Source organism: Salvelinus fontinalis, chromosome 32, assembly GCF_029448725.1.
Source record: "Salvelinus fontinalis isolate EN_2023a chromosome 32, ASM2944872v1, whole genome shotgun sequence".
Lineage (NCBI taxonomy): Eukaryota > Metazoa > Chordata > Actinopteri > Salmoniformes > Salmonidae > Salvelinus > Salvelinus fontinalis.
The window spans coordinates 38,381,233-38,406,117 of record NC_074696.1 but is presented as its reverse complement, the minus strand read 5'-3'; the positions used below and the strand labels follow the sequence as shown (position 1 = coordinate 38,406,117).

The 24,885-nt window shown below is 45.1% G+C and overlaps 1 protein-coding gene across 1 annotated transcript; it reads right to left on the bottom strand.

The window, feature by feature from the left end:
• Positions 1–14: 14 nt before the first annotated feature.
• On the bottom strand, positions 15–24,085 carry LOC129831279 (tyrosine-protein kinase STYK1-like). The gene is made up of 10 exons (XM_055894525.1): positions 23,860–24,085; positions 21,765–21,820; positions 12,281–12,496; positions 5,036–5,269; positions 4,438–4,619; positions 3,778–3,855; positions 3,214–3,428; positions 3,079–3,119; positions 2,836–2,932; positions 15–2,667 (listed from the first exon to the last, which is right to left on the bottom strand). The coding sequence occupies exons 2-10, from the start codon at positions 21,817–21,819 to the stop codon at positions 2,472–2,474; spliced, it is 1,314 nt and encodes a 437-aa protein (XP_055750500.1). The 5' UTR covers position 21,820; positions 23,860–24,085; the 3' UTR covers positions 15–2,471.
• Positions 24,086–24,885: the final 800 nt, after the last annotated feature.

Below are 24,885 nucleotides of genomic sequence, written 5' to 3'. Positions count from 1 at the left end.
TGGTAGTGCTTTTATTTTGAAACTGATTTGATGAGTGTTGTGTAGACTGATCGTTTATTGTGTGTAATAGCTAGTTGTGCTCTTTACTTTACAGTCCTTTGACTGGTTAAGACTTCTGAGTTTTTTAAGGCATATTTGTTAGGCAGGGATCCCAGCTCGAAGAAGGATCACTTTGCTTTGTTGAACAACAGATGCCTTAAAGGGAAATATCAAACGATGTATGATATGCATGTAGGGTGCGTTTTTCATCATCGTGATGATGTGGCCGGTGCTTCTTACAAGTCCAATACTGCATCTTGGAAACTGCTGACATGCAGAACATTTTGTAATTGTATAAAAGTGGACTAATTGAAAAAATAATACAAAAGACAGTTTTTGAGTGGATTTTCCCTTTAACTTACTTTCCCTGCTGGGCTAGGTTTATTATGATGAGGCAATTAGCCTATTTGATGGCACTGTGGTTGTTTAAAGGGTTAAAGTGTGAGCGACAATAGTTTGCATGTACAGTAGAAATATAGAGCTAGTGTGGGATAGAGACCCAGGTAGGGCCTTGGAAGTCACTGGCATTAGAACCTGCAGTAAGCAGGGAATTTTCATTTTGTTGTCCTTTGGAGCCACATAGATATACAGTGGGACAGTGGACAAATATAGAAATATACATATATTATTCTTTAAATACACAATATAAGTATGTACAGTGCCTTCGGAAAGTATTCAGACCCCTTGACTTTTTCTATATTTTGTTAGGTTACAATTGTTCTAAAATTTATGAAATCGTTTTTTCCCCTCATCAATCTACACACAATACCCCTTAATGACAAAGCAAAAACAGGTTGTAAGAGATTTTTTGCAGATTTATAAAAAAAAAGGAAAAACATAAATATTACATTTACATACGTTTTCAGACCCTTTACTCAGTACTTTGTTGAAGCACCTTTGGCAGTGTCTACAGCCTCGAGTCTTCTAGTGTATGACGATACAAGCTTGTTAGCACACCTGTATTTGAGGAGTTTCTCCCATTATTCTCTGCAGATCCTCTCAAGCTCTGTCAAGTCTGATGCAGCACGTCGCTGCACAGCTATTTTCAGGTCTCTCCAGAGATGCTCGATCGGGTTCAAGTCCGGGCTCTGGCTGGGCCACTAAAGGACATTCAGAGATTTGTCCCAAAGCCACTCCTGCGTTGGCCTGGCTGTGTGCTTAGGGTCGTGGTCCTGTTGGAAGGTGAACCTTCGCCCCAGTCTGAGGTCCTGAGTGCTCTTGAGCAGGTTTTCATCAAGGATCTCTCTGTACTTTGCTTTGTTCATCTTTGCCTCGATCAAGACTAGTCTCTCAGTCCCTGTCGCTGAAAGCATCCCCACAGCATGATGCTGCCACCACCATGCTTCACCTTAAGGATGGTGGCAGGTTTCTTCTAGACGCGACGCTTGGCATTCACACCAAAGAGTTCAATCTTGGTTTCATCAGACCAGATAATCTTGTTTCACACGGTCTGGGAGTCTTTAAGTGCCTTTTGGCACACTCCAAGCGGGCTGTCATGTGCCTTTTACTGAGGAGTGGCTTCATAAAGGCCTGATTGGAGGAGTGCTGCAAAGATGGTTTTCCATCTGGAATGTTCTCCCATCTCCACAGAGGAACTCTAGAGCTCTGTCAGAGTGACCATCGGGTTCTTGGTTACCTCCCTGACAAAGACCCCTCTCCCCCGATTGCTCAGTTTGGCCGGGCGGCCAGATCTTGGAAGAGTCTTGGTGGTTCCAATCTTCTTCAATTTAAGAATGATGGAGGCCACTGTGTTCTTGGGGACCTTCAATGCTGCAGAAATGTTTTGGTACCCTTCCCCAGATCTGTGCCTCGACACAATCCTGTCTCGGAGCTCTAGGGACAATTCCTTCGACCTCATGGCTTGGTTTTTGCTCTGACATTCACTGTCAACTGTGGGACCTTATATAAACCGGTGTGTGCCTTTCCAAATCATGTCCAATCAATTGAATTTACCACAGGTGGACTCCAATCAAGTTGATAAAACAGCTCAAGGATGATCAATGGAAACAGGATGCACCTGAGCTCAGTTTCGAGTCTCATAGCATAGGGTCTGAATACTTTTATGTTAAATAAGGTATTTCTGTTTTTTGCAAAAATGATTAAAAACCTGTTTTCGCTTTGTCATTATGGGGTATTGTGCGTAGATTGCTGAGGATTTAAAAAAATGTAATCCATTTTAGAATAAGGCTGTAACGTAACAAAATGTGGAAAAAGTCAAGGGGTCTGAATACATTCCGAATGCTGTATGTGTTAATACCTGAGTGTTTCATCAGTCTCTTACGTTGTATTGAGCATAATAAGGGACCTAAAGATAAACAAGTTGTGTTGTTTTGACATTAAAAACACTCTCCCAGCAGTCTTCATGATAATGTGAGAAAAGCAACACTGAACGTAATGTAGAACTTGATTTAAACGACCATCGCAGGAGCCAATCAGAGAACAACGTAATTGTAGGCCTCTCCATATCCCGCCTCCCGCAGGTACTTCTCAATGTCCAGTGGCTCAGGCACTCGAATAACTGTCCTATTGTTGGCACTCTTCTCTCCTGATTGGAGCTTCCGGATCACCTCAGCCAATGCAGGGCGCTCGTGTGGAGTGAACTGGCCACAGGACTTGATTATGGAATACCTGAAAAGGGTACAGTAGCTTTTGTAACCAATGTAACTCGTTTTGTGGTATTCATTGTGGCCATCTTTACCAATGTCGAAGTGAACTATTACAGCACTGTTATAATCATATGTTTCTGTCGTATATTAGGTCATTTTTCATGTATTATTACATAATGTGGGCTCTTACAGTGAGTTAGAACAATTAGCTGGTCTCTTTTGAGTCTTTCCTCTCTGGAGGTATTGGAGAAGATCACCGGCCATGACTTTAGGGAATGGTGGGTCACCTACAAAGTGGAGGAATAAATGATGAATTAGGGCGTGTATACAAGATAAACATTATAATAACGAGATAAATCTTTTTCAATTTGTGATGGTTGTAGCAGTTCAGTAGACCAGTAATGATACATTATTTATTTAGAAAAGCATTTACCTAGTGTCACTATTTCATGGAGCAGGATACCAAAAGACCAGCTGGAAAAAAATTGTTCATTGTTCAAGTAAAAAAAATCACATGTATTTTTGATAATTTGTGTAATGGATATGTCCGATCAGGTTGGCGACTTACACGTCACTGCTTTGACTGACAGGTCTCCTTGCCAATACTTCTGGAGCCTGCCACTTCCTCATCTCAATGTTCTGCAGCTCTCCTGGTGTTCCTGCTTGTGTTTTCTTACAGTATGCTGGACCCAATCCCCACAGTTTAGCCGTTAGGTCTCGACCAACCAGAACGCTCCGAGCTCCAACGTTGCCATGGATACAGCTCTGACCGTGCAGGTATTCCTGAATACACAATTAGAGAGGATGTTGTGTTTTAATATGGCTATGTGACGTTCAAGCGTATGAAAGCCATTCATACAGACGAATCAAGTAGGTGTGTGGCCAAGAGTTTTTTCTAAACACAGGTAAAACTCTTGTTCCCTACCAACAGGTTCAAATCAAATGATCATTTACATCAGCAGTTGTCACAGTGCTTATACAGTTCTGAATAAGAATGATGTAATCGTTAGATTGACATTTTATAACATAGGCACTCAACTTGAACTATCATTTTTAATTGTAGACAAAATGACAGAGATGGATGAATCACTTGATGTGTGGGAAGGAGAGCGAGAGGGAGAGAGAGACCAACCAGAGCAGAAGCCACTTGTCCTCCCATGGTGAAGATGCACTGCTCTGTGATATCGCATGGGGACTCAACACCTGTGTCCTGCCAAGAAAGAGCACTGTGAGTTTCCACTCACACTATCACTAATGATCATGTCCATATTCACTGTAGTCTGCATGAGTTACAGAGTGTTTGCTCAGCCTCTTGAGACCCACATACAACAAGAATTTTCAGGCAAACTGATGACAATATACGTAAAAGTTGTGCGGGCAGATCTCTAGTTTGGACCGTTTCCTAACATATCAGGGCAGTGTTCAGTATACTCCAGTCCGTAGCAAAACATTTTGGTGAAACAATAATCTCTCATTGGACAAGTTCAAGTAGGCTACCTCTCCATTTCCCTCTGTTTAAAACAGTGTTCTCCCACCTGAACACCCCCAGCTATTTGGTAACTTACAGTAGGAGTACCCATAGAGATAGATAGAGGACTCATCATGGATTTAATCCGTTTTAGCATGGACATTGCTATTGAGGGCTTCTACTGTGCTTCGCCCATTTTAAAGTAGTAAATTGGGTGGGGATTCCTATGGGTTGTAGCCTCAATGATGCTGCCCATGTCACAGACGCCATAATGGCACAGATATAACGATGAGTCCTCTATCTAACTCTATGGGAGTACCATACCTGTCGACACCTCCATAGGAACCCCAGCAGGTCCCTGTGCACCAGTTCCTCCATCACGGTTATGAGGGGTGTACGTAGGGAGACCACGCCCACCAGACCAGGCAGAAAGGGGTGGGGCCCCAGCTCAGACAGGAAGGAGGCAAAGCCCAGGAAGGACTGGCGCTCGCTGTCATCGGCTGTTTCTGGGGTGAGAAAAGGTACGTGTTGAGATTAACTACATTGCAGTCGGACTGCATAGAATCACTAATCTACAAATCACCTTACATCCAAATAACTACTCTTTATACTATCAAGATTAGAGATTCTACACCTTGCCTTGCTTAAACTGATCTTCAACTTTTGTATGTTTTTGTCCTTTATCTGGTAGTAGGCTACTCATGGGAAAGTTAGTCAATTTTGTTATGGGTAGGACTAGGTCTTTTGATTTGAATATCGAGTTAAGATCACACGATTTCATAGTAACACAAAGACAAGATAACAACCCCAAGATTTCAGGTTTTATACTCGTATAAACCTCAAGGTCCTACAATACACTGAGTGTCAGTCTCTGGATGGGAGCATCAATTTTATAATTCCAATGAATATCAAAGCATGTTACCTTTAAGTGTCCGTAGAACCACGTCTCTGTTGTCCATCCTTGCCCTGTAGAGGGAGACAGAGTTGTCCGGTTTGACGGAGAAGGAAAGGGGCAGCGGAGTGACCAGGTTGAAAGAGCCATGCTGTCTCTCTTTGGGCGTCTCCGGTACGGCAGAAAACGTGGCTGGGGTGTCACGCTGGGTCGGGGTGCTCATAGGTAACTCCTCATGCTCCAGAGGGTTCAGCTCAGGAGGAGCTGCAGGTAAAGAGATAGGTAATGCACATATATCAAATCAAGTACTACTTAAGTCGTTTTTTGGGGTATCTGTACTTTACTATTTATATATTTTCAACTTTTCTTTTACTTCACTACATTCCTAAAGAAAATAAGGTACTTTTTACTCCATACATTTTCCCTGCCACCCAAAAGTAACAGGAAAATGGTCCAATTCACACACTCAACAGAAGATCCCTGGTCATCCCTACTGCCTCTGATCTGGTGTCACGCCCTGACCATAGAGAGCCCTTGGGGTTCTCTATGGTGCAATAGGTCAGAGCGTGACTAGGGGGTGTTCTGGTCTAATAGTTCTATGTTGGTGTGAGTATGGTTCCCAATTGGAGGCAGCTGATTATCGTTGCCTCTAATTGGCGATCATACTTAGTGTGGTCCTTTTCCCACCTGCGTTTGTGGGATATTGTTTCGTTTTGGTTTAGTGCTATGTGCGCCACGAACTGCACGTTCGTTTATTCTTTGTTGTTTTTTGAGGGCTCACTTTAATAAATATGCGGAACTCTACTCACGCTGCGCCTTGGTCCGCTCATTATGTATATAACGAACGCGACATCTGGTGGACTCACTAAACACACATGCTTCGTTTGTAAATGATGTCTGAGTGTTGGAGTGTTGGAGTGTTGAAGTGTCTGAGTGTTGGAGTGTCTGAGTGTTGGAGTGTCTGAGTGTTGGAGTGTCTGAGTGTTGGAGTGTCTGAGTGTCTGAGTGTCTGAGTGTTGGAGTGTCTGAGTGTTGGAGTGTCTGAGTGTTGGAGTGTCTGAGTGTTGGAGTATTGGAGTGTCTGAGTGTTGGAGTGTCTGAGTGTCTGAGTGTCGGAGTGTCGGAGTGTTGGAGTGTTGGAGTGTCTGAGTGTTGGAGTATTGGAGTGTCTGAGTGTTGGAGTGTCTGAGTGTTGGAGTGTCTGAGTGTCTGAGTGTCTGAGTGTCTGAGTGTTGGAGTGTCTGAGTGTTGGAGTGTCTGAGTGTTGGAGTGTCTGAGTGTTGGAGTGTTGGAGTATTGGAGTGTTGGAGTGTCTGAGTGTTGGAGTGTTGGAGTGTGCCCCTGGCTGTCTATAACTAAATAAAAAACAAGAAAATGGTGCCGTCTGGTTTGCTTAATATAAGGATTTTTAAATTATTTATACTTTTACTTTTGATACCTAAGTATATTTTAGCAATTAAATGTACTTTCAATACTTAAGTACAGTATATTTAAAACCAAAGACTTTCAGACTTTTACTCAAGTAGTATTTTACTGGGTGACTTTCACTTTTACTTGAGTCATTTTCTATTATGGTATCTTTACTTTTACTCAAGTATGACAATTGGGTACTTTTTCCACCACTGCATAGAAGCGACCTAGAGATGCAACTCATGCATTACAAAACAAACATCAGTTTCTGCCAATGCAGGCTTTTTAAAAGTAGATAAATACACCATATGCCAGTAGATGAATATATGGCAGGAGTTTGTCTAGTTTTGGCAAACATTTATATTAAAAGTTTGTTTGAAATAAACCATATGGCAATCATTGTGCTTAAGCAATTTATTTGTTTACAGTTTGTAAATGCTTACTACTGTACTGTAGTTCTAGTACAGAGTTAATTTCGGATATCTCAGACCTTGGAGCATTGTAACTGTAACGGGTGACGCTCTCCTCATCCTCGAAAGAGGTGAGGAGAGAAGGATCTTCAGACCAAAACGCAGGCTTAGGGAAATAAGCCATCTTTATTATAACAACAATGATGGCAAACACGAAACGAAACAAACACTTTCCAAACTACAAAATAAGAAAACGACGTAGAACGAAACCTGAACATAAACTTACATAACTGAAACGTAAACTCACGAACAGGCAACAGACGACATCGAAACAAAACGAACAAACAAACGCTACAGTCCCATGTGGTACGAAACATACATACGGACACAGGAGACAATCACCCACAAACAAACAGTGAGAATGCCCTACCTAAATATGACTCTTAATTAGAGGCAAACGCAAACCACCTGCCTCTAATCAAGAGCCATACCAGGCAAACCAAAACCAACATAGAAACAGATAACATAGAATGCCCACCCAACCTCACGTCCTGACCAACTAACACACAAAAACTAACATAAATAGGTCAGGAACGTGACAGTACCCCCCCCACAAGGTGCGAACTCCGGACGCACCAGCACAAAGTCTAGGGGAGGGTCTGGGTGGGCATCTAACCACGGTGGTGGCTCAGGCTCCGGGCGCGGTTCCCACCCCACCATAATCCATCCTAACTTCCTCCCTCCAAGAATGTCCACCCTCTTTTGACCCCCACAAAATTCCCTTAACAACATATCCAATAGGGACAACACCGGGACAGAGAGATAAATCAAGAAAGAGGGATAGATAAGAATATAGAGATAGATGAAGATAGAGAGGGAGATTAGGATAGAGGGGCAACTCCGGACTGAAAGGCAGCTCCGGACAGAGAGACAGCTCTGGACTGATGGGCAGTTCTGGGTATCCAGCCTTTTCAGGCTGAAGGACAGCTCATGGCTGACTGACGAATCTCGATGCTCATGGCTGGCTGACGGCTCTCGACGCTCATGGCAGGCTGACGGCTCTCGACGCTCATGGCAGGCTGACGGCTCTCGACGCTCATGGCAGGCTGACGGCTCTCGACGCTCATGGCAGGCTGACGGCTCTCGAGGCTCATGGCAGGCTGACGGCTCTCGACGCTCATGGCAGGCTGACGGCTCTCGACGCTCATGGCAGGCTGACGGCTCTCGACGCTCATGGCAGGCTGACGGCTCTCGACGCTCATGGCAGGCTGACGGCTCTCGACGCTCATGGCAGGCTGACGGCTCTCGACGCTCATGGCGCTCTGACGGCTCTGGCTGCTCATGGCGCTCTGACGGCTCTGGCTGCTCATGGCTCTCTGACGGCTCTGGCTGCTCATGGCTCTCTGACGGCTCTGGCTGCTCATGGCTCTCTGACGGCTCTGGCTGCTCATGGCTCTCTGACGGCTCTGGCTGCTCATGGCTCTCTGACGGCTCTGGCTGCTCATGGCTCTCTGACGGCTCTGGCAGATCCTGTCTGGTTGGCGGCTCTGGCAGATCCTGTCTGGTTGGCGGCTCTGGCAGATCCTGTCTGGTTGGCGGCTCTGGCAGATCCTGTCTGGTTGGCGGCTCTGGCAGATCCTGTCTGGCTGACGGCTCTAGCGGCTCCTGTCTGGCTGACGGCTCTGTAGGCTCATGGCAGACGGGCGGCTTTGCAGGCTCATGGCAGACGGCGGCTTTGCAGGCTCCTGGCAGACGGATGGCTCAGACGGCGCTGGGGAGACGGATGGCTCAGATGGCGCTGGGGAGACGGATGGCTCAGATGGCGCTGGGGAGACGGATGGCTCAGATGGCGCTGGTGAGACGGATGGCTCTGGCCGGATACGGCGCACTGTAGACCTGGTGCGTGGTGCCGGAACTGGAGGCACCGTGCTAATGATAAGCACCTTCCTACTAGTGCGGAGAGCAGGGACAGGGCACACTGTATTCTCAAAGCCTACTCTATCCCTGATGCGTGGTACCGGCACTGGTGACGCCGGGCTGAGGACAAGCACATCAGGATTAGTAGGGGGAGAAGATACAGTTTGTACAGGGCTCTGGAGACGCACTGGTAGCTTAGTGCGTGGTGCCGGAACTGGAGGCACCGGGCTAGATACACGCACTACAGGGAGAGTGCGTGGAGGAGGAACAGGGCTCAGGATACGCACTGGTAGCCTAGTGCGTAGTGTATACACTGTAGGTACTAGGCTGGGGCGGGGAGGTGGTGCCGGAAATACCGGACCGTGGAGGCGTACTGGCACTCTTGAGCATTGAGCTTGCCCAACCTTACCTGGTTGAATACCCCCGGTTGCCCGACCAGTGCGGGGAGGTGGAATAACCCGCACCGGGCTATGTAGGCGAACCGGGGAAACCATGCGTAAGGCAGGTGCCATGTATGCCGGCCCGAGGAGACGCACTGGAGACCAGACGCGTTGAGCCGGCCTCATGACACCTGGCTCAATACCCAATCTAGCCCTACCAGTGCGGGGAGGTGGAATAACCCGCACTGGGCTATGCACTCGTACAGGAGACACCGTGCGCTCTACTGCGTAACACGGCGCCTGCCCGTACTCCCGCTCTCCACGGTAAGCCTGGGAAGTGGGCGCAGGTCTCCTACCTGCCCTTGGCCCACTATCTCCTAGCCCCCCCCCAAGAAATTTTTGGGAATTACTCACGGGCTTTTTTGGCTTCCGTGCCAGACGCGTTCCCTCATAGCTCCGGTTCCTCTCCTCGGTAGCCTCTGCTCTCCTCCGTGCCTCCAGCTCAGCTTTGGGACGGCGATGTTCTCCTGCCTTAGCCCAGGGACCTTCTCCATTCATTATTTGCTCCCATGTCCAGAAATCCTTTCTCTCCTGTCCCCTACTCCGTTTCGTTTTCCTTTGCCGCTTGGTCTTAGCTTGGTGGGTGATTCTGTAACGGGTGACGCTCTCCTCATCCTCGAAAGAGGTGAGGAGAGAAGGATCTTCAGACCAAAACGCAGGCTTAGGGAAATAAGCCATCTTTATTATAACAACAATGATGGCAAACACGAAACGAAACAAACACTTTCCAAACTACAAAATAAGAAAACGACGTAGAACGAAACCTGAACATAAACTTACATAACTGAAACGTAAACTCACGAACAGGCAACAGACGACATCGAAACAAAACGAACAAACAAACGCTACAGTCCCATGTGGTACGAAACATACATACGGACACAGGAGACAATCACCCACAAACAAACAGTGAGAATGCCCTACCTAAATATGACTCTTAATTAGAGGCAAACGCAAACCACCTGCCTCTAATCAAGAGCCATACCAGGCAAACCAAAACCAACATAGAAACAGATAACATAGAATGCCCACCCAACCTCACGTCCTGACCAACTAACACACAAAAACTAACATAAATAGGTCAGGAACGTGACAGTAACCCACTGGGCACAAACTTGTGTTTCAATGTAAATTGTCAAAGTACTGTGATGTGGAATCTAACTTGAAAATGAACTGGATTTGACAAAAGTAGCTGTTGTTTTGAGGAAAGAAATTTCAACCACAGGATTATGTCATCATTCTAACCAATTTTCAACATAGACAAACCTAAAATATGTTGAATTTGTACCTTTGAAACAATGTCAGATCTTCGACGTTATATCCACTATCAGAATTTTAAAAACAATAGACTGTGCGGCACGTCCTACTGGAGAGTTGATTTACAACTATTAATTTGGTCTCACATCCAGGGTTTTAACCAAGCCCAGCTTTTATATTTGTCACAGTCTACTATCAATGTGCTATTGTGAGAATGATTATTGAGAGACCTCTTGGTAACTAAATATATTCACTGTTGCTATTGAAGTCATTCCAAAGAGTAGTTTTAACAGAGCAAATGAAATGTCATCAACAGCTATTGTTTCAATTCAACCCAGGGTTCAACTAAACATAGACAATACATATGGGCCTAAGGTTTCAAGCTTTGGTTGAATTCAAATGTAATCTTTAATTTAATCATTAATATGTTGGATTCACGTCTCTATCTCAACCTAAAAATCAAAGTTAAAAATAGTGCATTTAAAGTTTGATTAGATTAGATTTAGTGATATTCTTTGACTTTGGTTGAAATGGAGACCCACACATATCAATTATTAATTTGTAGACAAACTGGATATTGAATTGTGTTTGGTTGTCAACGCAACCAAATATCAATATTTGAAGGAGATCTTCTGCTTGAATAGTTCCATCTGTGCCACTGACTTAATCAGCCTTTAATCACAGTTTGTCTACAAATTAATAATTGATATGTTGGATTCATGTCTCCATCTCAACCAAAAATACAAGTTATAGAATAGAATAGGAAATCAAATCAAATGAAACTTTAAATACACTTTAAATAAAGTTTGATGTGATTTAGTTATATTCTTCAACTTTGATTCTTGGTTGAGATGGAGACATTAATGCAACATATCAATTATTAGTTTGTAGAGAAGCTGGAGTTAATGTCTGACTAAGTCTGTGGCACAAAATATACATCTCCTTCAAATGTGAATATTTAGTTGTGTGGACAACCAAACTTTTGCAATACAGTAAATAGCCAATTAACTTGTCGACAAAGTAACAAATGATATGTTGGATTTAGGTCTTCAACTAAACCAAAAAAGTTAAAGAATAGGATTAAGCCAGTGGCTCAGATGAACCTATCCAACCATTAGATATCCTTTAAATGTCGTTATTTGGCTGCACTGTCAACCAAAACACAAGTCAATATTACTTTTGTAAAACACTAAATAGCCTAAAGTTAAGGCTATTGTACAAACTAATGGAACAGTATTTATTCAACCCTAAAATGAGTAATGACATTGTATTTCCAATGGAGTTTGGTTGTGATTTTAGATGGTTGAAAGCATAGTGATAACACATTGGGAATTCAACAAACTTCTTGCTTTCTTTTTGAGTGAGTGAATAAAGGCTGAAATCTCATTGATCAACATCCCAACCAAATATTACCCTCATTTCCACATTGCAATGATGTGGTTTGCCCAGTGGGAAGCTAGGCAGCAACAGCACAAGGTCTGGGGAGGATGTCAGCTTCTATATGACAATATGAAAAGGGGGAGAAAAAAATATTCAGGGGAGGGTCCTCATCAGACAGAAAACTCTCCCAACAAATCACGAGTTTAGGTAGGCAGGGATTAAAATGCAGGTGGGTACTGTGCTCATCTTTAGCTAGGGCGGTAAATGTGACCGGTGACGCGCTTCCCCTTTCCGACTCGTCCTCTCTGTCCCAACTGACAACACAACTTGTAAAGATGTGTTAAGCTGGAGAATTGATGCATTGCCATTTGTCTAGAGAGACTTGTACATCGTGGGAAAATACTTGTGCTGGCTCATCAGTCAAGCTCATTGGCATTACATCGATGTGCACACCAACTTACCCTCAATGCCCTGTAGGTTCTGTCTGGAACTTTTCCTCTGTGTGTGTCTGCTCGACCTGCTTGTGCTGTGTGGTCGGGCTAGGGTTACTGTGGGTCGTCTGCGGTTTTCCTTTCCAGGCCAGTACCTCAGCAGGAGAACGATTAGCAGAGAGACCAGGAAGCTTGCTAGGAGCAGGACAGGCACGATGATCACTTCCTGTTCATACACTGTGATCTCTGAGAGAGAGGGAGAGAGAAAGAGAGAGACTAAACTCTGGTGCCCAAACAACTAGGTATGCCCTGGAGCTGTTGTCAGAGGGCAGACTTGGGTTCCCCAGCCACATTATAACAGGGGGTATGCTAATTTGGTATAGAGCAGACCTAACTTACCCTATTAAATTAGAGTGGGTTAGGTCTGGCTAGAAATTCATGAGGGAATTATCTCAACAGAGAAAAATGTCCTCATGTGTACTACCTATATACTCCCAATAGAAATCTAATACTTTGGGGGCCTCCCGAGTGGCGCAGTGGTCTAGGGCACTGCATCGCAGTGCTAGCTGCGCCACCAGAGTCTCTGGGTTCGCGCCCAGGCTCTGTCGCAGCCGGCCGCGACCGGGAGGTCCGTGGGGCGACGCACAGTTGGCATAGCGTCGTCCGGGTTAGAGAGGGTTTGGCCGGTAGGGATATCCTTGTCTCATCGCGCTCCAGCGACTCCTGTGGCGGGCCGTGCGCAGTGCGCGCTAACCAAGGGCGCCAGGTACACGGTGTTTCCTCCGACACATTGGTGCGGCTGGCTTCCGGGTTGGAGGCGCGCTGTGTTAAGAAGCAGTGCGGCTTGGTTGGGTTGTGCTTCGGAGGACGCATGGCTTTCGACCTTTGTCTCTTCCGAGCCCGTACGGGAGCTGTAGCGATGAGACAAGATAGACAAGATACAAGAGACAAGATACTAGCGATTGGATACCACGAAAATTGGGAAGAAAATGGGATTTAAAAAAAAAAATAAATAAAATAAAATAAAATAAAAATGTGATTAAAAAAAATAAAAAATCGATTACTTTAACAATGACAGCTTCTCCGTCCTAGAGGGGGACTAGCCTGTGGTGACCTAAAACTGTACTGGACAAGAACCTGACACGCTCAGCACACAGAGGGACAAACACCTACCTGGAGGTGACAGTATTCCCTTCCAAATATGCTCCCCTAGACACAACAATGACAAAACAATGGGTCACACCTGCAGCCCTGTCGCACACTGGGTTCATACATAGTCAATGGTAGGCTTTGAGGAGACTCCTATGGTAGGTGCACCTATAGCTCATCCCTTGGCAGTAGTAGCTTAGATTACTTTTTCACTGACCTCAACCCAGAGTCTCTCAGAGCGTTCACAGTCAGCCCACTGACACACCTATCAGATCACAGTCTACCTGAACGGAGCAATACTCAATCATGAGGCATCAAAGGCAAAGGAACTGCACAATATTAACAAATGCTATAGATGGAAGGAAAGTAGTGCAGAAACCTACCAAAAAACAATTAGGCAACAACACATTCAATCCCTTTTCGACAACTTCCTGGACAAAACAGTTCACTGTAATAGTCAAGGTGTAAACCTGGCAGTAGAAAGCCTAAACAGTATATTTGACCTTTCAGCTTCCCTGTCAAATCTAACAATTTCAGGCAGACAACCTAAGAAAATTAACAACAATGACAAATGATTTGATGATGTCACGTTCCTGACCTATTTATGTTAGTTGTTATGTGTGTTAGTTGGTCAGGACGTGAGGTTGGGTGGGCATTCTATGTTTTCTGTTTCTGTGTTGGTTTTGGGTTGCCTGGTATGGCTCTTAATTAGAGGCAGGTGTTTGGCGTTCCTCTAATTAAGAGTCATATTTAGGTAGGCGTTGTCACAGTGTTCGTTGTGGGTGATTGTCTCCTGTGTCGTGTCGATGTATGTACCATACGGGACTGTTTGGCTGTTCGTTTTCGTTTCGATGTCGTCTGTTTCCTGTCCGTGAGTTTACGTGTAGTTATGTAAGTTTATGTTCAGGTTTCGTCAACGTCGTTTTCTTGTTTTGTAAATTTGAAAGTGTTTTGTGTTTCGTGTTGCCATCGTCGTATTTATAATAAAGATGGCTTATTTCCCTGAAGCTGCATTTTGGTCTGATGATCCTTCTCTCCTCTCCTCGTCTGAGGATGAGGAGAGCGACAGCCGTTACAGAATCACCCAACCACGCTAAGACCAAGCGGCAAGGGAAAACTAAACGGAGTAAGGGACAGGAGAGAAAGGAGCAATGGACATGGGACGATGTATTGGACGGAAAGGGTTGCTACACTTGGGAGGAGATCCTGGCTGGTAGGGATCGCCTCCCATGGGAACAGGTGGAGGCACTGAGGAGAGCAGAGGCTACCGGGGAGAGGAACCGGAGCTATGAGGGAACGCGTCTGGCACGGAAGCCCAAAAAGCCCGTAAGTAATTCCCAAAAATTTCTTGGGGGGGGGGCTAGGAGGTAGTGGGCCAAGGGCAGGTAGGAGACCTGCGCCCACTTCCCAGGCTTACCGTGGAGAGCGGGAGTACGGGCAGGCGCCGTGTTACGCAGTAGAGCGCACGGTGTCTCCTGTACGAGTGCATAGCCCAGTGCGGGTTATTCCACCTCCCCGCACTGGTAGGGCTAGATTGGGTATTGAGCCAGGTGTCATGAGGCCGGCTCAACGCGTCTGGTCTCCAGTGCGTCTCCTCGGGCCGGCATACATGGCACCTGCCTTACGCATGGTTTCCCCGGTTCGCCTACATAGCCCGGTGCGGGTTATTCCACCTCCCCGCACTGGTCGGGCAACCGGGAGCATTCAACCAGGTAAGGTTGGGCAGGCTCAATGCTCAAGAGTGCCAGTACGTCTCCACGGTCCGGTATTTCCGGCGCCACCTCCTCGCCCCAGCCTAGTACCTACAGTGCCTACACTACGCACTAGGCTACCAGTGCGTATCCTGAGCCCTGTTCCTCCTCCACGCACTCTCCCTGTAGTGCGTGTATATAGCCCGGTGCCTCCAGTTCCGGCACCACGCACTAAGCCACCTGTGCGTCTCCAGAGCCCTGAACACACTGTATCTTCTCCCCCTACTAATTCTGATGTGCTTGTCCTCAGCCCGGTGTCACCAGTGCCGGTACCATGCATCAGTTATAGAGTGGGCTCTGAGAATATAGTGTGCCCTGTCCCTGCTCCCCGCACTAGTAGGAAGGTGCTTATCCTTAGCCCGGTGCCTCCAGTTCCGGCACCACGCACCAGGTCTACAGTGCGCCGTATCCGGCCAGAGCCATCCGTCTCCCCAGCGCCATCTGAGCCATCCGTCTCCCCAGCGCCATCTGAGCCATCCGTCTCCCCAGCGCCATCTGAGCCATCCGTCTCCCCAGCGCCGTCTGAGCCATCCGTCTGCCAGGAGCCTGCAAAGCCGCCCGTCTGCCATGAGCCTGCAAAGCCGCCCGTCTGCCATGAGCCTACAGAGCCATCCGCCAGACAGGAGCCGCTAGAGCCGTCAGCCAGACAGGAGCCGCTAGAGCCGTCAGCCAGACAGGATCTGCCAGAGCCGCCAACCAGACAGGATCTGCCAGAGCCGCCAACCAGACAGGATCTGCCAGAGCCGCCAACCAGACAGGATCTGCCAGAGCCGCCAACCAGACAGGATCTGCCAGAGCCGTCAGCCTGCCATGAGCAGCCAGAGCCGTCAGCCTGCCATGAGCGTCGAGAGCCGTCAGCCTGCCATGAGCGTCGAGAGCCGTCAGCCAGCCATGAGCGTCGAGAGCCGTCAGCCAGCCATGAGCGTCGAGAGCCGTCAGCCAGCCATGAGCGTCGAGAGCCGTCAGCCAGCCATGAGCGTCGAGAGCCGTCAGCCAGCCATGAGCGTCGAGAGCCGTCAGCCAGCCATGAGCGTCGAGAGCCGTCAGCCAGCCATGAGCGTCGAGAGCCGTCAGCCAGCCATGAGCGTCGAGAGCCGTCAGCCTGCCATGAGCGTCCAGATTCGTCAGTCAGCCATGAGCTGCCCTTCAGCCTGAAACGGCTAGATACCCAGAACTGCCCATCAGTCCAGAGCTGTCTCTCTGTCCGGAGCTGCCTTTCATTCCGGAGTTGCCCCTCTATCATTATCTCCCTCTCTATCTTGATCTACCTCTATATTCTTATCTATCCCTCTGTCTTGATCTATCTCTCTGTCCCGGTGCTGTCCTTATTAGTGATGTTATTAAGAGGATTTTGTGGGGGTAAAAAGAGGGTGGACATTCTTAGAGGGAGGAAGCTAGGATGGATTATGGTGGGGTGGGGACCTCGCCCGGAGCCTGAGCCACCTCCGTGGTTAGATGCCCACCCAGACCCTCCCCTAGACTTTGTGCTGGTGCGTCCGGAGTTCGCACCTTATGGGGGGGGTAATGTCACGTTCCTGACCTATTTATGTTAGTTGTTATGTGTGTTAGTTGGTCAGGACGTGAGGTTGGGTGGGCATTCTATGTTTTCTGTTTCTGTGTTGGTTTTGGGTTGCCTGGTATGGCTCTTAATTAGAGGCAGGTGTTTGGCGTTCCTCTAATTAAGAGTCATATTTAGGTAGGCGTTGTCACAGTGTTCGTTGTGGGTGATTGTCTCCTGTGTCGTGTCGATGTATGTACCATACGGGACTGTTTGGCTGTTCGTTTTCGTTTCGATGTCGTCTGTTTCCTGTCCGTGAGTTTACGTGTAGTTATGTAAGTTTATGTTCAGGTTTCGTCAACGTCGTTTTCTTGTTTTGTAAATTTGAAAGTGTTTTGTGTTTCGTGTTGCCATCGTCGTATTTATAATAAAGATGGCTTATTTCCCTGAAGCTGCATTTTGGTCTGATGATCCTCCTCTCCTCGTCTGAGGATGAGGAGAGCGACAGCCGTTACAGATGAAGAATGCAAAAACCTAAGAAAGAAATTGAAAAACCTATCCAACCAAAAACATAGAGACCCAGAAAACCTGAGTCTACGCCTTCACTATGGTGAATCACTAAAACAATACAGAAATACACTACGGAAAAATAAGGAACAGCATGTCAGAAATCAGCTCAAGGTGTGTGGGTAAACCCCTTCTCTACTATTTTTGGCTCTATAACAAAGAACAAACAGCAAAAACATATACATGATCAATTACAAATCTTAGAATCAGATATTAAAGACTACCAGAACCCACTGGATTCTCCAATTACATTGAATGAACTAAAATACAAACCCTCCAACCCCAAAAGGCCTGCAGTGTTGATGGTATCCTACATGAAATTATAAAATATACAGACCACAAATTCCAATTGGCTATACTTAGTCTTTAACATCACCCTCAGCTCTGGCATCTTACCCAATATTTGGAACCAAGAACTGATAACCCCAATCCACAAAAATGGAGACAAATTTGACCCCAATAACTACCATGGGATATGCGTCAACAGCAACCTTGGAAAAATCCTCTGCATTATCATTAACATCAGACTTGTACATTTCCTCAGTGAAAACAATGTACTGAGCAAATGTCAAATTGGCTTTTTAACAAATTACCATACGACAGACCACATATTCACCCTGTACACCCTAACTGACAAACAAATAAACCCAAACAAAGTCAAAATCTTCTCATGCTTTGTTGACTTAAAAAAAAGCTTTTGACTCAATTTGGCATGAGGGTCTGCCATACAAATTGATAGAAAGTGGTGCTGGGGGAGAACATATAACATTATAAAATCCATGTACACAAAACAACAAGTGTGCGGTTAAAATTGGCAAAAAACACACATTTCTTTCCACAGGGCTGGGGAGTGAGACAGGGATGCAACTTAAGCCCCACCCTCTTCAACATATATATCAGTGAATTGGCGAGGGCACTAAAATAGTCTGCAGCACCCGGCCTCACTCAACTATAATCTGAAGTCAAATGTCTGCTGTTTGCTGATGATCTGGTGCTTTGGTCCCCAACAAGGACGGCCTACAGCAGCACCTAGATCTTCTGCACAGATTCTGCCAGACCTGGGCTCTGACAGTAAATCTCAGTAAGACAAAAATAATGGTGTTCCAAAAAAGGTCCAGTTGCCAGGACCACAAATACAAATTCCATCTAAACACCATTGCCCTAGAGCACACAAAACACGCCACAGGTAACTTCCACAAAGCTGTGAACGGTCTGAGAGACAAGGCAAGAAGGGCCTTCTATGCCATCAAAAGGAACATAACATTTGACATACCAATTAGGATCTGGAAAAAAAATACTTGAATCAGTTATAGCAGCCGATGCCCTTTCTGGTTGTGAGGTCTGGGGTCCGCTCACCAACCAAGAATTCACAAAATGGGACAAACACCAAATTGAGACTCTGCATGCCGAATTCTGCAAAAATGTCCTCTGTGTAAAATGTAAAACACCAAATAATGCATGCACAGCAGAATTAGGTTGATACCCACTAATTCCCAAAATCCAGAAAAGAGACTTTAAATTCTACAATCACCTAAAGGCAGTGATTCCCTAAACGTCCATAATAAAGCCATTACCTGCAGAGAGAAGAGAACCCTAGTCAAGCTGGTCCACATCTAGACCCCACAGAGCCCCAGGACAGCAACACAATTAGACCCAACCAAATCATGAGAAAATGAGAATGACTTGACACATTGGAAAGAATTAACATACAAAAAACAGAGCAAACTAGAATGCTATTTGGCCCTAATCAGTAGTACACAGTGGCAGAATACCTGAATACCCAAAATTAAGGAAGTCTCTGACTATGTACAGACTCGGTGAGCATAGCCTTGCTATTGAGAAAGGCTGCCGAAGGCAGACCTGGCTCTCAAGAGAAGACCGGCTATGAAGACCATACTCCTGCCAAATGTATGACCATATTAGAGACACATATTTCCCTCAGATTACACAGACCCATGAAGAATTCGAAAACAAATACAATTTTGATAAATTGCCATATCTACTGGTTGGAGTATCACAGTGTTCCATCACAGCAGCAAGATCTGTGACCTGTTGCCACAAGAAAAGGGCAACCAGTGAAGAACAAACACCATTGTAAGTACAACCTATATTTATGTTTATTTATTTCCCTTTTGCACTTTAACTATTTGCACGTCATTACAACACTGTATATACAGTACAAATATGTCATATTTGGAACGTTTGTAAATGTAATGTTTACAGTTTATTTTTTATTGTTTATTATATATTTCACTTGCTTTGACAATGTAAACATATGTTTCCCATGCCAATAAAGCCCTTAAATTGAATTGAGAGAGAGAGAGAGTAAACTCGGGTGCATCTTTCTCTTAACCTCTAACCTGCTACAGCTGACCCTGTGCTGCAAAAAGACAACGTTTCTGAATCACATTGGGCAACAATAAAGTGAAAACGAGTAAGTATAGAATGTATATGGTTCATCTACACAATCAGTGTAGATGAAGGGGAGGAGACAGGTTAAAGAAGGATGTTTAAGCCTTGAGACAATTGAGACGTGGATTGTGTATGTGTGCCATTCAGAGGGTGAATGGGCAAGACAAAGTGCCTTTCAACGGGGTATGGTAGTAAGTGCCAGGCGCACCATTTTGAGTGTGTCAAGAACTGCAATGCTGCTTGGGTTTTTCATGATCAACAGTTTCCCACGTGTATCAAGAATGGTCCACCACCCAAAGGACATTGAGCCAACTTGACACAACTGTGGGAAGCATTCCTGTGGAACACTTTCGACACTTTGTAGTGTCGATTCCCCGGCTGTTCTGAGGGCAAAAGGTAGTGTAACTCAATATTAGGAAGGTGTTCCTAATGTGTTGTCCACTCAGTGTGGTACATGACACTTAAAAGCAAACAGGTGTGGTCAAGGATTTGTTTTGAGTAGGATAGACTTGAAGTAGCAAGAACATTACATGCCAATAGGAATGTATTTCAGACTGTTTGTCAGTGGTGATTTAGTGCTCATCATCCCTATCATATTTCATAAGTTACTTATTTACACTCCTTTAATTTAAAGGTCCAATGCAGCTGTTTTTATCTCAATTTCAAATCATTCTGGGTAACAATAAAGTACCTTACTGTGATTGTTGTCAATTAAAATGTTTTTTTTTTTTAAAGCTTCTTAGCAAAGAGACATTTCTCAAGCAATAATTTTGCTAGGACTGTCTGGGAGTGGTCTGAGTGGGGAGGGAAAGCATTGAAAACTAGCTATTGTTGGCAGAGAAATGTGGAACTCTCTTTCTTATTGGTCTATTAACTCATTTACCGCATGGTGATGTTACCAGGCAGGCCAAACTCCATCACCAAAAAACTGTCTGCCGATCTTTTCAAACAGCTCTTACACTAAAAGGGTATTATCATCATTGTATTACAACCTCATAGTCTGGAAATATATTTAAATATATTCAAAACACAGTAAAATCACATGACTCCACTGGGCCTTTAAGTGCTCCTTAAATAGCATACGGAAAAAGGTGTGGCTGGTGGTGCAGTATGTTTGCACCACACCTTGATTGTTTGGCTAAGTCAAGCTACTCTGTGCCATACAAGGTCACTAGAATGTTTAAAGCCAATTGATAAGAATTTAACAATCTGGGTTTGATTCATTTCCAGGTGATCCATGACGCATCATCAATCAGCTGTTCTTGTTCCTTAGAAGCATCTGGGGAGTCTGAGCTCTCTTTCTCCGAGCCTGCGCTGCTCTGCGGCTGACATTGCGGCGGACAATGCTCCTGACAATGCGGCTGACAACGTGGCTGACCCTGTGCTGCTCCCAGCCTGTCTTGTGTGGATCTGAGTACTGTGACAGCAAACACAACACATTTCTCTTATCTTTGTAGAATGGATCAGAAAAGATAGTCTAGTATTGTATTAGGGCACGCAGCAGAAACAAAATGAGTGTTTCTTACTGGATAAGTCTAGGTATTTTTCACCCCTGCGTTTGGTGCCTACTAAAACCAGCCCCCACTAACTATATTTCACACGTATCTATATTTATTTCCCAGTTCCGCTGCTCTCTGTTCTATGTATCCAAGGTGTTTTCTAGACGTTTGAAGTGGCTTTATTGTTTTGGTTGCGACACCTTTGTTACAGTTCTGTTTGGTAAAGGCTGGGCAAGGGAACAACCGTCTCCACCCAGAGAGATAGCCATATTTATCAAATGCATTTACTGTGATGGTGATCCTGTGTAGGCACACATACAATCTCAGTAATTGGACAACCCGTTTGTGACAGAATGATACGTCGCACTTTTTACACCGATGGGGAGAATAGCAAAAACTCACCTCCACAGAAATATATTGATGGACAGATAACTGTCACACAGTTGAACATTTCCTCATTTCCATAATATTGTCTATCGAGTCTAAAGAGTCCAAATGTATGAAGTGTTTTCAATCAATGCCTTTGGCTTGGAGTCCCAACAGCTTGTGCACATGCAGTAAGTTGTAAAAGGGGGAAAGACAAGGGGACACGGGAGAAAACGAGAGAGGAGTGGAGAGAGGAGGAGAGGAGCGCTCACCACAGATGGTGTTCCCCGGTTGACACTGACTATCGGCGTCAGAGTAGGATGACATCCTGAGGAGGAACACACACACGGATACATCATCATTAGATTACCATCGGTCAGCAGCCTCATACAGCCTTCGGCTGTAATGACACAGCATGGAGTGTCCAACACCTTCCACTGTCACACAAGACACATGCAAGGACGTCTGGAGTCCGTTAGCTCCATCTAGGCTAATCAATGGCTGCTTCAGAGAACAGAAAAAGACTGTACAGTTTGTAAACTTGACGTACAATTTCCATTTCACTCCATGGTGCATGTCTGGCACTCTCCCCATTGATAACAATGACAACGTGAGTATTTTTAACATGTTTTTGTTATGCTGTGTACGTATGTTTTTGACTGCTAGTATCACTCATTATATCATTTCATTTGTTGAAGGCAGGACTTAGATTAACCCTAGATAAGAAACTACGGTATCTGGGGTAGATCTGATAGTGTCTGAATGTGTGAGGCAACTTAAGGTGCAGTAGCGTGACTATGACTATAGTACAATCACACAAGGACTGCATAAGAAGGCAATATTGACAGCTCGGCAAGGGGCGTCCAGTATGACACCAATTTGGCAAGGTTAGATCGTTAACCCACGCTTGGTATCTGGGATGTGTGTCCTAAAGACGTTGAAACCCTGGATGGGTTGGGCGTGCCGGTGCGTTGGTAACGTAGCATTGTTTGCACAATAGGCCTGGCCCGTCTGGGCACAGTACAATATGTCATACGCAACTTCAGAATTCATAGGCCTCATTATCAAACACAGTCTGACTTTTATTGTTCACTAACACCGCTATTTGAAGTTATTTTGATATGATTTGGGCAAAATGCTAAGACAGACTGGATGGTTTACTGGCTGACTAGTAGTCAGTGAAAGTGGACAGGATATCCTTATTGAAATGAAGTTGGCAGGGTCAGGGCAGGTCAATGTGAGAAGTAATTACTAGGGGCTAGACAGTAGGAAGAGACTGTGTTGTGTCTGAAATTGCACACTATTCCTTATGTAGTAGACAACTTTTGACCAGGGCCCTATGGTTCCCACTACATAGTGGACAGGCTGACATTTCAGACTCAGCCCCCGTTTTCATTTTATCACCACAGAGATAAAGCAACAACTGGTTGTATGGAACAATTAGAGGCCCATCCATAGCTCTCTGGACATTTGTTTTTCAAATGGAACTACAATTTGAATCAACTTGAGAGGACAGAGAGTGGGCCAGGGTAAATGTTCAAAATGGCAAATGGGATCAAATACTCTGTCACCTTGAGAACCAGTTCAGTTACGCAGGTTGTGTTGTTTATAAATTAATATTTAGGATTTTAATACTATAATAACATCCTATGAAACAGATTGGTACCCATGCTATGTCCATCTTACCTTACTTTAATACATTTAAGTCATTTAGCAGATGCTCTTATCCAGAGCGACTTACAGGAGCAATTAGGGTTAAGTGCCTTGCTCAAGGGCACATCAGCAGATGTTTCACCTAGTTGGCTCAGGGATTCAAACCAGCAACTTTTCGGTTACTGGCCCAACGCTCTTAACTGCTAGGCTACCTGCATGTCTAAATAAACACAACCAAAATAAATCACAACCTGTCTAAATAGAGGATAAATCAAAGTCAACACTTTGAAAGACACCTGTTCCCCTCTCGTCCACAGTATCCTTTTTCATAATCGATCGTGAAACTCGATCGTGAAACTTTGGGTGTGTTTTGTCACCTACTTCCGTCACTGTTCTCAGGTAACAATAATGAGCCATGGTCACAGCACACTCCTCCACTTAGTGTTGTTTGGAAGCACATTCTGACAAGATTTCTGCGTTTTCCCTCCCTCACCTCTTTCCAAGTATGTTTGTGTCACTCAACCAGTCTGGCTGCATTGCTCTTTGACATGCATTTCTCACACACAACCCGACACACACATACACACCCCGCACATGATACTAAACCTGGAACTTTTAGGATATTTCACCTTGTATTTTAACCAACAATGTATTCCACCCTTTATTTGAACCAAAACTGTACATTTATTCACTCGTTTTATTGTGTCAACTTACGTGGCATGCTCCCTGTGGAAGGCTGAGTCTCAATGATGGTGTAATGGTATTAGGTCCTCAGCATCCAAAGCACCTCCTCACTAGAAGCAGTAGTACAATCACACTGTTGATATTAACGATCGTCTATCACCCTCCATTGTATTATAACACCGGCATGTGACAATTGGCCTCTCCCACTTTCCCAACTTCTCTATCTGTCAATCTCTCTCTTCTGCTGCGTCTCTTTCCTTGTGTCTGCTTGGTAACTCTCCCAGGTTAGCCCTGCCCTCTCCTGCACCTTTTCCTCCTCACCCTTATCACCTGCTCACAGTGAGTTCTGTTTTGGGCTTTTAGTGTGTCCCTTATTGTGTAAAGTGCTACAGCATGTGGGTTTGCGATGCCCTCACAACTATCTCAAACTAATTTTAGTCTCTTCCTCATGGGAAGAGACTTTTTTTTTTTTTGTCTCTTCTCATTCATGGGAACTTCTTTTTGTCCATCTGTTAACTCTTCAAGTAACCGTCCAGTGTTTCCAGATTTCTACGAAATATGACTTATAATTACTTACAATATGAGTGAAATAGTTTTCCTTACAAAAACTGGATATTAAGTATGTTAAAAAGCGGCTTTTCTGTGTTGGAAATGTGTGGGCGTACCCCAACAACAGAATTGTGTGGGCGTAAGATGGCAATTAAAAATATTCATGATGTCACGTTCTGACCTTAGTTATTTTGTTATTTCTTTGTTTTATGGTCAGGGCGTGAGTTGGGTGGGTTATCTCTCTTTCTCCCAACGAAGGTCGTTACACACGCAAGTAGACCACTGATTGGCCAACTCATCCTCCTGTAGACCACTGATTGGTGAGCTCATTCTCCTCAGGAGTATGACATCATAGAAGAGATTTTCAGTTAACACTTACTTTAAACACCCAAAACATCAGCGCTATAGAGTCTGCTTTAAAGGGCTCGGAAAACATCTTGTGATCTGAAAACCTCTATGCTTCCCCTACATCTACCATATTATGTAATTGTCTCCTTTCCGTGCATT